The sequence below is a fragment of the Diorhabda carinulata genome, chromosome X (assembly GCF_026250575.1).
Source record: "Diorhabda carinulata isolate Delta chromosome X, icDioCari1.1, whole genome shotgun sequence".
In the NCBI taxonomy this organism is placed as follows: Eukaryota; Metazoa; Arthropoda; class Insecta; order Coleoptera; family Chrysomelidae; genus Diorhabda; species Diorhabda carinulata.
The window spans coordinates 21,960,675-21,975,331 of NC_079472.1; the positions used below are offsets into that span (position 1 = coordinate 21,960,675).

A 14,657-nucleotide genomic window follows, 5' to 3' on the forward strand; every position below is an offset into this window, starting at 1 on the left:
AAACTGTATATACAATATATATCTTATTTTGCTTTCATTATAAGTTTTGACTATACTAATAAGATTCAAACACAAACTGTTTATATTAAGCTTACTATAAGAGTATTTATAGTAATGTGGGCCACAGTAAAGACACGGAACTGGTGTATTTGTGTATATTTACAAAATTCGTTACAGAATCTCTCTTACTTTCTGAAAATGTATACAAACGTTAACAAAAACCATTTTTTTAACTTCTGAATATGAGGAAATACTATCGATCAAAATCATATGATCAATTTTTGTATTATAATAAATATTGATTTTTTGTCAGAATTTTCCTCACGATTCTAATCGTATTTTGTGCAGTATATATAGGACGAAGGACATTCTCTTACAAGATTAGTAATAATAGATGAGTCATATATAAATCACTAGGGTGTACAGACCAAATTGCAAAATAAACATCAGGAATCACGTTAACCGTATTTTGGGATGCTAAAGGCGTAATTTCGGTATATTATCTACAAAGTAGAAACACAATTAGAAATGCTCATTATATCAAATTAGTTCGAATCGTGAGGCGGTAAAATAAAAACGCCGAAAGAAACTGCTCAGAGCTGCTCTCTTTCATCAGGATAACGCATCCAGTTGCAGGTCGAATTAGTTGCATATCTTTCGTTCTTAGTTGTCGTTGTATCCAATTGAAATATATATTCATATACAGTGTGTGTGTTTTACGACAAAATTCATTTTAATCCATATAAGAAAAATTTATTTGATGTCTCTGACGTCCATATTTTATCTAGAACGAGCGAAACATATAAATTTAAAAAAATGATAAGGCTTTTTGATTCCTTTTAGAGTATGGACAAGGTTAAATGAAAGTCGTAGGTAAATAAGCTCTGTTTTTTATTATAGGTTAATGAAAATAAATTCCATAACCGACTTTTGTAATAAGTTGCAATATCCTCGTACTCGATTAAATTGTAATTGTTTATTGTTTTATGAACAGCGTGATCTGAAACCTTCATTTTATGTTTTCTTTGTATCATACTGTAAATTATAACACGAATCGTTTGTGTAAATTTTTATACGTTAAATTTATAGAAAAAATTGTTAAATTAATTGTAAACCGTAATTATTATTATTTCTGTCATATTTACTGAGTAAACGGCGATAAAAAGGACATAAAATTCATTTTATTTCTTAAGAATTCTCATCTGCATTCTGTAGTCTAATCCAATTTAGGGAAAGTATTTGGGATGGATAGATATTGATTTTTCTATACAAAAACTGAGGGATCATGATTGGATCCTAATAGCACTGGAGTAAAACTCTAGAAAAATCACTCAACTAAAAGATTACACTATGGTGTAGGCAAATGTTTAAAAAAAATATTAGTTACATAAGCGATTATTCAATTTGTGCTCTAGAATACAGAATGTTCTATTTAAAAGTAGAAAGAAAATGGAAGGCTGGATATTCATTTCATCCTGTATGCGGAGGAAATGAAAATCGAACCCACAACTACTATTTTTATCTGTTACTTACTATATTTTTATCGAAAATTTTGAAATATCCTATAGGAAAAAAATTACCTCAATGGAGACCATATTAAATAAATAAAAAGATGTCTTTTCCACTTCTTATATGGAGTTTGGTGAAGGGATGAGCTGTCGTATGGGAAATAACAATTTTTGTACGTACATTTTATCAAATGTATTAAAATACATTTTGTTTTGAATAATATACGATATAATTGCACATACATAATAAATACATACATTATAATGGAAACCAAAATATTAGCAAATCCAATAATTCAAAGTTAAAATCTGGACATCATCAAACTAATTGTTTGGATTACTTTATAATCAATTATATGTATTGTAATATTCAATATAGGAAAGCTCAAAAGGCTAAATTGGAATTTACTGCAATGAAAAGTTTTCTATAATTTGTTTTTTACTATGAAAATCGTGTGCAGATTACCTCAAATGTACAAAAGAAACAATAATCTCGATACAATGCATCCTATCTTAAAAATGCTAGAAAATTTCTGGGGACTAACAACTTGACCTACATGTTTACTTAATTGAAAACTTATTAAAAACATGTAAAAAATATAAATAATTTAGAAAAGTCTCATACATATACAAATCGGAAATGGAAATCACAAATAAATGTAATCACAACCTGATGTGTAGTGTTCGTTGTATTCTAATACTCTAACGCGTCCTTCATTGCTAGCAGCTGCTAGGTGACATCTTCCTGGACATTAGTGTATAAACTACTCAATATTATCCTAACACGTTGAATGCGTGTAAAAATAGTTATTTCGTATCTCAAATTAGTACGTTAGGTAAACAAATTATATAAATAGTTTGACTGCGATGATCAAAATAATATATTAATACTTTTGTAAAATTTAGAAGAGTGTGAACAAGAGAACAAAATTTTAAAGCAATTCATGACATATAATTTACAATTAGGAATAAATCCAATACCTCAACTAGATTCATGAGATTATTTATGTCTTCATGATTCAATGTGATTCAGTTGAATTTATTAACAGGTATAATAATAAAATTGGAAATTGATAAATGGGAGAGGACCTACTCAACATTATGTTTTTATACCGGATGTCCCGGGATAGAAGAATCAAACTAGAATCTATAATATGAAATAATATTTGTGTTCTATATAATTTTTTTATAACAGGCTCCCGTTTTTCAAATAAAAACAGCTAAATTCTGAATTTCGATTCTTCAATATTTGTGTGTTATCTTTGCTAGCAAATTTATCTAGTATATTTATGTGGATAATCTTACAGAGGTGATATAAACCCAAAAACGGAGTACCTACTAGTAATGAGAAGTGATTTAATATTTCTAGTTCGCTCCAATAAGTTGTTTGACTCATACTTACTAATCCTTGCAGGATTATCACCTTGATCATTATAAAAAACGTACTTTTTAGTTTTTTTAAACTATAATTTATTATACCAAACAAGTTCATGAGTTTATAGTCTATGAATTAGAGAGTAATAATATGATGAAGCATTCGTAATCCATAGGCGTATCACTTCTTTTGGTGGACAGCTAAAATATTTTTTCAAGTTATACCTCAAGTATTTCCGTTTAAAATAACATTTGTATAAATATAATAAATATATCGAGTGTACACTTATTTTCTTACATTATTATTTTGTTTATTAGAAACAGCTGAATGTAGAAAAGTGTGATTTTTTTTAAGAAGTTTCATTTCTCCACTAGGTATGAAGAATATTGTGTCATACTAGTTATATAGGTTTAAACCATGATTTTTAAACAACCAACGTTCATAAAGAATAATTTTATTATAAAAAACCAGTATAAGTATAACTATTTCGTACAAATCCTAATCTGAATCGGAGTCAGAAGATGAACTGTTGCAATCAATATTCAGAATAAGCGTTTTCGTCTACCATTTCAATAGTAATCTTGTCCAGCTTTCACATTTTCCTTTATTCTTTAATTGTATGATTAACTGCCTTTTCCCAGTTCTCAGGTTTCATATTATTTACAGTTTCCACACTCATTTTGAAAGAATGATTTTTTCTTAAAATTTCTCCCTTTGTCTGTGCTCATACGAGTTCAATCGGGTTTAATACTTTTATTTATCCAATTTCGCAAATATTTTTTCAACCACTTGGTTGTGGGAAAGTTTTATAAAAGTCGAGTGATAACTTGCATTATCCATTATGATTATATGGTTCGGAGAAAGAAGATCTATCATTTTTTCTAGACATCAGCATTCATGTTCTCATGGTAGTCAGCAGTGTGTAATATTGTCAATTTACGCCCCTTTCCTTTGGGTGAATTTAAATCAGAAGATAAATTATTTCAGTGAAAGTCTGTACTGGAAAAAAGTACTAATACTATATTGGATTATATTATACACTCCTAACTTTCTACTATTAGCCTTAGGACATTCTGTATTCCTGAAATATTCTAATTAATATGAAAAGAACATACATACTACCGTTAGTTTGAAACATTTTCAGTGGAAAAATGTTGGTGCTGGATTCGTATAATAACTCTTTTCAATAAAATCAAATATGCCAGCTTTTTATTTTCGAAATGAACCGAACCAGTTCACTAATCTATGTAGTATGCATCGAAATAAAAGCAATAAAAACTTTATTGAGCTCCATCATATCTACTTAGAACAACAAACAAAAACTTTATTAAACTCTAACGAACCTATTATGAATAAATTTTGTGAGTTGTTAAAATTGCACATCCCTAAATTTTATTTCATTCCGTTTTATATTATTTATTGGAGTTTATTCATAATTACAACAGAGTAATAAATTTTCATAGCCTCTGCAAAGCTAATACATCAATTAATAATGATGAAATATTTTAATACCCTATTTAGTTCTCGGTATACAAACATGTGCACAATGTGCATACTACTTAATATAAATAACAAATTAGATCGCCGTTTTCATTCAAAAAATATATATCAAATCTCTGAATTTCGTACAAAATTAAATATCAACAATATATAGATTAATACAATTTCATATTTTTCTTATAGGTGCTGACAATATCAATAAACTAAACAAACGTCTGCAGATATATCCTGTACCCTAGGACCGCATATTTCCCGCATATGAAATCAGTAACAAAAAACAGAATCCCCACTGGTAAACAAAAGCAACTTTTCGCAATGTGGGTGCCTTACAGAGCATGTATGTCATATTCCCGGCAGATGAATTAGTCTATCTGTCATATGGTCACCTCATATACGTACCGTCAACCCCTGAACCCGAAAATCAATTGCGATCACCCCCTATTAGAACATCCAACGAAGAAAGCGAATTATTTTCACCTAGTACATCCGGACCTAATCCCGAGCATAAAGAATCAATCACTAGTAACGAGTCATTCAAAACTATCAACCGTACAAAATCGGTGAAGTCCAAACAGAAACCTAAGGACGAAGTTTATTGTATAGGTAGTAAAAGTATAGATTTAGAAACTAAGGAGACTACAAATAAAATAAGAATAGATGGTCTGAACTATGAATCTAGAGGATCGTCTGAAAATCGTTCATTGAAAAGAGCAGATATTCCCGAATTTTCCAATACTAATATTCCAGAACAATATTATGAAAAAACAACGAACCTTAATCCCGAATCTAGTTTTTTTTTGAAGCGATACGCCACAAATAGATCTATCAAATCATATAAGGAAATAGAGAAGTCTTCTTCCCAGTGTACTGCTAAATTTAATAGATCTGACTTTTTGAATAGGCCCGCTCAGTCTAAAACTGAAATTGAACAGCAATTCAATGATTCTAATATAAATGAGGATGCTAATCGATTAGTGAAAAACAAAAATCTAACAGATAACGATTCTAGAAGTAGAGAAATACCCAACACATCTTTAAAGATAAAAAATTCTCCAGAAACTCATTCTAGCAAACCTAAGACAAGTAAAATATCAAGAACAAAAGAGGCTGATAATATAGGATGTAAAACCCTAGAGCGTGGCTCGATTTGCAACAGTAACAAATCTAGTAAATCTAGTAAAAACAGCTCTAATTCGTCCAAATCAATTATAACTACACGTCCAAGAACTGTGTCGGACTCAATAAGTAGCACGAAGATAGAGCCAAGGAAGAAGGTAACGGGAAGTTCCTTTAGGTCTTTTCTTGGTTCATCTGCGCTGTTAAGAGATAAGACACCAGATCCTCCTATCAGACCTGAACGAAAAAAAGACAAAAAAACAGTACAAACTAGTGAAAATAGTGATAGAAGATTGTCATATTCCGATTACTTAGTTTTAAATAGAGAACGTGTACCTAGAAGTGATATCATAAACACTAGAAGTGACAAAGTACAAGAAGTGCGCGAAAAACCAATTATAAAACGTGAAAAATCACCTGGTTTGAAGTTTTTTCGCTCGCAGTCTTCAAGTCCTCGAACGCTGGGACGTGACAGAACTGCTTTCGACTTTGACGGATTATTTAAGCACGAACCTCCTAGTCCTGGAAAATTATCAGTTAATTCGGCACCGTTAAGGACGCCACCGAGCTCCCCTATCGAATCTGAATCCAACGCATTAGGTCATCAATCAGGTGAAGCAGAGTGAAGAGAGTGGTCAGTTTTTTAACACTTTTTTACTAACGATTTTTTGGTTGATTCTTACAATACTAACAGATAGTGTGTAATTTTTGAGGTAGATTATATTTAGTGAGCTAAGTTGAATAGTTTGATTTATTGGGATACACGAATGAGTAGAAATAGTGCAGTAGGGTTGTTATTATCGTATAGAGCTTGGTTCTAAAATGATTTTAATTTTATGACAATTTACAAGTCTCTGTAAATAACGCAACCACTAATTATCGTCAAAAAAGGTTGTATATATAAATATATGAAATAGATCAATACGAATATTTGTAGCTTTATTGGTTTGTGAGATAAGTATAGATACATACAATACATTTTTTCTTATATTCAAAAATATCTTATAAGCAGTAGAGAAACGTCCTACAGTAAAAAAGCTCACAGGACATTGGAAGTAATTGGGGAAGTTGAAAGGCGAGGAAGGATCATTGAACATGCAGCCAATATAAACACTAGCTATTGAAAAAACTTAAGCTTAAACGATTACTAACTCATCTGGAAAGGAAGATCTTGAATCGGTGAAAATTTTTATGATGACTTATTACATAAGAAATATAATAAAAAGATTGTTACTGTTACTGAAAACTCGAAGAACTATAATAAAGATAGAGTACCAGTTCCTACGTGTTGCTCCATAGCACTGTTGCTAAAAACTGAGAAATAACGCTGTCATATAATACAATGCGTGAAAATTTTAATTCACCCAATTCCATCGCAATTTTTAGCTTGATTGTGAAAATCGGGCATCCAAAAATATGGTATATTAAGATAAAAGAATAATAATATGCAAACTGGATAATTGAAAGTTAACATATCCAATATTATTACGGAAATTGGCAAATTTTGATTTGTCCTTAAGTTGTGAGTGATTCTATTTTTACAGAAACGACAATTCCCACTACTTTTATCATATGATCGTCCTGTTGTCACGTTTTATAGAAAGTAGAACATCTGTTCAACCTCCAAGCAAAAAATAGTATCGTATAATTCCACTTCTACCGCATCCATCATTTTTACCAACATAATTTTACATAGTCGTTTCTTACGCAACGGACGAATCTCATTATGACGAAAAAAATTCGTATAATAATAAATAATAAACTGAATTTAGGATATTATGATCTAAAATAACACACGTTCGGATTTTTAACTTGAGAAACGAAAATAGACCATGTCAATAGCAAGTTCGTACAATATTCATTAGGATATAGTGTCACATAATCCCAATACTACCACTTCTAAATTTGTTTTGTGCTCTCGATGTTTGGTTCACTATCTTAGATATTTAAGGATAACAATAAATGTATTTTTTCAACACTTGTTCCATGTTATTACACCTATCTATCATTTGTTCTGAAATAAAACGGCTTTATTTGATTATCGTTCTATACATTATTGTAATACGAAGGTAATTCTGGCAAAATTGAAATTGCATGAATAGCGAGTTGCGCACACGTTTGATATTTTTTTTTCTACCGATCGAACCAATTTAAAAATTAATGTAGCGAAAAGGAAAGGAAAACAGGTTGAATATTAAAGAGGCGAAAGATGGTTGGTTTTCAAACAGGATGATCATACGATAGTACTGATTATAATTAAAAAATGTGACGTATTGAAGTAATAATCTGAGCAATGGTAGCTCATCACTATGTTCCTTTAAACAGTGTTGCTTTATTATTTTAGTTCACCATCTATTTCTGAGTTAAAATCTATTAACCTTTAAAAAATCCCTCTGTTTATCGTCTTTTCAATCATGACCTCATAAAGATAATTTAAACGCATTACAAAGCGTTTATAATTAATTATTATATGTAAACTTATAATTCAAATATTATAATCAGTTTTCTCATCACTTTCTGCAATTGTTTGTCTATAAGCAGTAGACTTGAATGTGTAACGATATACTTGTACGAGGATGATCTCAGAAGTACCTGGCCTGATCAAGAGATGGTGGTAGTTGCTCTAAAAAATATCACTGTATTAGAAAGAACATGGAAAAGCTGGTCATCTTTATGTGATACAATACTTTTATTTGAAAGGCATTAGTCCAACCAATATGAAAGCTGAACTAAATTCTACTTTGAGTGAGACTGCTACTTCGTTATGAACAGGAAAATATTGTGTAGTTAAGCTTAAACAATACCGTACAACCTGCGAAGAACCAACATCGCAGTGGTCGACCAAATGAGGTCCAGAAATGTTGATGAAAATCCATAAAGCGGTACTGGTACTAGATGGTGGTAGATTAAAAGTGCACGAGCTAGTAGACATAGAATTACAACAAGTGTAATAAATCGTAAATTAACTAAAAATTTGGAAATGAGAAAGGTGTGCACAAGATCAGTACAACTTTTGGTCACATTGGAACAAAAACAGCGTTTTGAAGATGATTCCATAGAGTTTTTGGCAATGTTTCAGAGAAATATCATCACTCCACATCAGAAACAGAAGAACGTTCAAAGCAATAGACTAGAAAGGAACAGCTGGTTCCAGGCAAAAACTGTTTTATCTGCAGGCAAGGTCATGGCGTAGGTTTTTGGGGACGTGCGTGGGATGATTTTGTTTGACTAACTTAAAAAAGGAAAACGAAGAAACGACTGCATTTGATAAGAAGAAAGTGTCAAGACGATGCACCAGCTCACACATCCCTTATGGCAATGGCTAAAATTAATAGATAAATTTTTATACAATGAAGAGGTGATGTTGGCAGTTGATGGTAACTTCAAGGACACATTGAGCATCACTAGGAAAAGGCCAGGTACTTCTGGAACCATTCTCATACGGTAAGTAAATATATTATTTATATGTTTCTATTTCTTAAACGTTTTCGTTTTTAATGGATATTTTTCAAATATTTAATACCAGTTTTGGTCTACATTACTTGGCCATCAACAAAAACCATGGTTAACAATACTTGCAGCATGAACCTAATAATTTTTTGGTTAAATTTCGTTCTTCTTGAGGTAAATTTAAGTTAGGTGTTGGCGTTTCTCAACCTTCAATCTATCAATCAATCAACATGGGCGATGCAATTGTTGTTGTTGCAAGTTGAATCTGTGTTAGTCCAACGTCGAATTGGAGCCGATCAGTATACATCTAAATAGCCTATAAAGTTGCTCTAGTTAGTTCCAACACACAGTTTGTCTGAACGCACTTTATTTCCACTACTCATACAGAATACGACGTATTTATGTATAAAATGTATAAATAAGTCGAAGGACTGTTCTAAATTAGTAAATAGGAGAAAACCTGGTGATAATTTCACAGGAGAAAAATTTCGAAGTGGATGAGAAATGAGAAAATGATAAATTTGAAGCTTGAAGCAGCCAGTTGTTACAAAATCTTGATTATTACCGGTGAAGTGAAATTTGTTTCTCAAAATCTATTTCTATTTTAAATCTCATCGTCAGTTGAGATAAATTTTCCTTTTAATATGAGGAAGAAATTACGAGAAGCAATTAGAAGATCCGGTGAATTATTTTACTAAATTTAAAGTATTTAACTTTCGCCATTTTAAATTGTTTAGACAAATAAGTTTGTCCACTATTTGCACACTTTCATTTAGCTTTGATCCAAAAACTTTGATATTTTTCATGTTTTACTCTCCAAAATATAATTATGTTACCCTATATAATTCATATATGCCTTCAACCATAATATTTATTCAATTAGCAGTAATTTTCCAAGCCAAAAATCATTAATTACAAGTATATTTGACCTTTATCAATAAACTGAGGTATCATAAACTAGTAATAAATGTAGCCAACATATACATTTTTGAGTTATATTAACAATAAACGCGAGAGTAAATATTTTACAAACGAATCATACATTGTTGTTGGTATGTGCGTTATGTGTTCTAAACTTAATTAAGTTCAAGGACCGGTAAAAATTATTGCGGTCCGTTAGCTGATTTTTTGACATAAATAACATAAATAAATCTTGAAAACAAAAACGTGCTTCTGAACAAATTAAATAAAAATGAACTAACTAACAAGTGGCTAGATATTTTTTCAAAATCAATGATCCCTGCTGCAGACTATAGCTTAAATTCTAGTGGTATAGGGTAAACCGTACAGTTATTGGACACTTGAAAAAATTTTTAAAAGTTACCTATAATGAAAAATAAATTGATAAAAGTATAACAGTGTGCCTACTAAACTTCCAGTAATTTGTTACAAGAAGAAACAATACAAAAATTTTCGTGAGGAGCAAAATGTATAATCACAAGACACATTGTACAGTTATTGGTTATTTTCATGAATATTGGACAATATTTTGTTAATCTTTTGTGAAGTATTAATAAGTATACCTTCTACCTTGGTGTCTATGACCTAAGCATTAACTTTTAGTTATAGACTGAAATTTGGCTCGTGTTTGATGAATATACATTTCATATAATTCATTCATTCATTCCTTCTATTTTGATCCGTATCTTTTGACATTTATACTTCCCTTTCCTTGAATCTACCACATTGTTTTGTGATTGTATTTCCCTTTGTTCAAGCTCTTTGCTACTTATATCGCTATCCGATTGTTTGACTCTTTATTCCATTTCTTTTATTATATTTACATTCTCCTTCGATTTGACCCCTTGTCAATCTCTTCTATTATATTTTCCTTCGATTGGTTAACTCTTTCTATTACTATTAACCTCATGTTTATCACTCTTCTTCTTCTATACTTTCGTTGTCACTCTCGTCTTTTTCTTTATAACATATGTGGCATAGAGAGGAATCGGTATCATCAATATATGAAATATATTGACTTTTGACTTTGGTGGCTCTCTTTTGAGTATTGATCAACTTTATTTGTTGAGTTTGAGTTCCTCGTTCTGTTTCCTAATCTTTACGCTCTGTCTATCTGCATCTTCTTTCACAACAAGTTTTCTGGTCTTCTGCCTATTTCTTCTTTGCACGTTCGAATGATATGTAAAGACGTTAATGCGTTAAACCATGATATGAATGAAGGAATAGATACATAAGAAACTCCAACTAAACTCAATTACTAAGTAGTTTATCATTCTAATCAACATAGATAAGAGGATTCGAGAGATTTGAACTTTCGAATCAGGAAATAAACAGAATTTTGAAGAAATTTTCAATTTTCGATTACTAATAATTCAAAAGTCAATTCAAATTTCAGGAAAAACTCTTATTTACTCATTTTCCCTAATTTTCGTTATGCATATTATCAATTCAATCTTCATATTAAGTCTAGTTCTAGATATTTCATCTAAATACCTTACTAATATTGTACTACACATTGTGTATTCCCTATTTGAAAATATATGGAACTAAGGGGTTGGGAAAGTGGACAGTTTGCTGATGTTTTCATTGTAATAATGTAACCTCCTCAAAATAATAATGGACATGTTTCACAACACAATACGAGGATTGCTACTTAAATTTTGAGGTAGGCAAATAAAAACATATTTAGAATTGGATATTATTTTTCAAAATATTCTCTATTGTCGAAGCATTTTTTCTATTCCGATTGAGGTATCTCCAAAACATGGGATTTGATTACATCAACCGCTTCTTCACGTGTAGAATAACGATTAAGTCGCCATTGGGTTCCAAATTAAGACTGTAGGATGCATTATCTATCAAGTCGATGTTTTGACTGTTTTTATTTGAAATGATGTTTGATACAACGCATTGTTGTTGTGGATAATGATTCGTCTTCTGCGATGGGTTTCCCTTATGTTTTCGAACACTTCTGGTAAACAAAGGCTGGTGTATCATTGAGAACTGACCGTTCTAACTTGCTCTAATGGAACGGTGGCAACATGTCCAGCTACTCCGAAAAAAACAGGCTTCATGCGCTGGTCTTGAAAGAGCCATATAGTTGATAGCTTAGTTTCGGGTTCATATGAATGGATCCATGATTCGTCGCCTGTCACGATTTTATAGACGTCGTTTGAAGCACAGCGTTCTAATTTTTTTTCAGCGATTGTCAGATTATGCGGTATCCAACGCGAACAAATCTTTTTGTCAGCCAAATATTCACGAAATAGCAAATATATGCAAAAGGAACTGATGACAAGTATACCTCAATCTCATGGTATGTCACATGGCGATCCTACAATATCATTTTATGCGAGGCATCGATGTTTTATGCCCCAACAGCCGATTTTGGACAACTCTTATGAAATTCATCCTGTAGCGAAGTGCGACCACTATTGAATTCGAAAAACCACCCGAAACGAAACTCGGTGGCTGGAGATGGTGCTTCATCACCAAAAGTCCAAGCGAGTTGATCGGCACACTTCTGTTGGTTTAATACACGTAGAAAGTGATAGAAAATTCTCGCACGAAAATGTTCACGATTTAATTATATTTTTGATCAACATGAATTTCTCAACTAATATTACTCGTATCACAGCACTTTCTGAGTATGTTCACCATTAAAAATGTCAAACTCTATAATAGCAATGTCAGATTTGACATATACCATATCGCAAAACTTAATTAGCAACCCTAGAACAATTCTGTGTTCTCTCAATAGATATTTTTTGTATTACCTTTATATTTGTCAATTTTGTTCTCACTTATCAGTAACACTCCTAATGAAGAGCTCAAATATTCCAATTCTTATTTACTTTTCCGTCTGGTAATGCTTCAAAAACAAATCATATTCTAGTTACAGATGTTCATCATTTATCCACCTTTTGACCTAACCCTGACACGTGTACGCATTTAATTTTTCAATTACAACCATATACTTTTATTCTTCTGTCAGATATTTCTTTCGCCCTCAAGATTTCCATTGAATTATGCATAAACTTATAAAGTAGATTACAAATTAAAAAAATGGCGGGCATTTTAGGGCACACAAAGGTAAATTAATTATGACCTATCTGAGTACTCTACTTGATTTGTGAAATTATCATGGGATGTTTTGTGGAGAAATGAAAAAGTCTGAAGCTGACTTGAATGCTGGTTGCGGCTATATTATTAAATTTCGGCAGAATGAAAAATCAACTACGATTCGTTTTTTGTTTTCGCAAAACCTGTAGAGAGTTTAATTAAATTTCCTCCTCGCTTCAATCAATTTACTTCGCTCTATTTGATAACGTCTATTCTGAAGCAAATTTGAGATAATTTCAAAGCTGCCCCAATCAAATCAGAACTATATGGATTGGGATTCTTTCAAGTTGTGCGGATGTACATTTTCTCTCAACTACAACAATAACTGTAGCCTAATAAAAAATTGAGGGGAGTTAGGAACCATGAAAAAGTAACTAATGAATGGAAATGTTAGAACTTCTGGTAATATTAGTCATGGAAAATATCCCAAAAATCTTAGATATGGCAAAGGCCGCGAAAATCGGTTTTTCTCGATTTCCACAGAGCTTTCGTTAAAAATGAATATATATCGAAACGTTCTTGTTTTTTAAGTCTGTAATCCGGAGAAAAACGGTATAAACATCAATTTTCAATCGCGATTTTGGGCCAAAATAATATTGTATACCAAGAATTCCGTATCATATTTGATTTTGTTAATTGTTTTGTCAAAGCTACTTAGGTTTGTTCGTAAATACCAAACTCTAACCCTTGAGTACTACAAGGAAAATTTCATTTAGAAAATATCTCTCTTGAAACTAGGACAACTTATATACATTATTTGTCTATGAAGAAAATTAATCTAGATATTAGCAGATGGATTGGATAGCTGTGATTTGTAATCAAAGTTCAAATGTATCGATTACTAACAACGTCAGTTCTTCGGGAGAAGTCGTAGAAAAAGGTTCATTTAATTAAAATGCCCAAGATTGATATCAAAAAATTATTTTACTAATCTTTATTCAAAGAAAACCCGACATTCAAACGTCTCTACCAGGCAAATATCCAGCGAAATTATTCAGTCATCAGTAGCACGAATTATTAAAGTATATAAATTGTATCATCTTATGCTTACAATCTGTTGATGATTTTGATACAAAATGTTTAGTGCCGAGTAAATTGACAAAATTGTCTACTAAAGCTGAAACGGAAAGGTCATCCTCAATACACACAGAAATAGTGAATTTTAGAGTAGGAAGAGTGATACAATATTTGAAGATGTGCTACTTGGTTTTTTAAACCTGTACATGCTCGTGTTATGAATAAGTGATTTAGCAATTCAAAAAATATAACGACGACAGTCTTTATACATTATACTTAGTGACGGACTCCGAATATTTTGCAAAAAAATATAGTGATAGAACTATTGAATTCATTTAAAATCACTGACTCTGTCCTCATAATATATCATGTGGCATATAAACACTAGAGCAATATCTAGTTATTAACAATTTGCACTTTTGAAATTACTTAGATACGATAAATCATTGATGCAAATGCGTAATATTTTATCAGTTATTTATCTATTTATCTAGAGTGTTCGGTGATATTGTCGTAATATATTCCAAAAATTTATTCCAAGATTTCTGAAATTCCAAATAATTCCCTAATCAAATTCATATTTAATAATATATACGGGTGATGTGTTG

General features: G+C 31.3%; 1 protein-coding gene across 13 annotated transcripts in view; it reads left to right on the forward strand.

The window, feature by feature from the left end:
* LOC130902399 (uncharacterized) overlaps window positions 1–14,657 on the forward strand; it is a 215,283-nt gene that overhangs the window by 13,944 nt on the left and 186,682 nt on the right. For 10 of the 13 annotated variants that reach the window (XM_057814505.1, XM_057814507.1, XM_057814506.1 and 7 more), the window contains exon 2: window positions 4,567–6,111. The exons of 1 other annotated variant lie outside the window; for it this stretch is intronic. In XM_057814505.1, coding sequence (XP_057670488.1) covers window positions 4,719–6,111 — 1,393 coding nt within the window. In that variant the 5' untranslated portion in view covers window positions 4,567–4,718. Of the gene's footprint in view, window positions 1–4,566; window positions 6,134–14,657 lie in introns of those variants that run through there. 2 more of the 13 variants (XM_057814515.1, XM_057814516.1) reach the window with 2 other exon arrangements.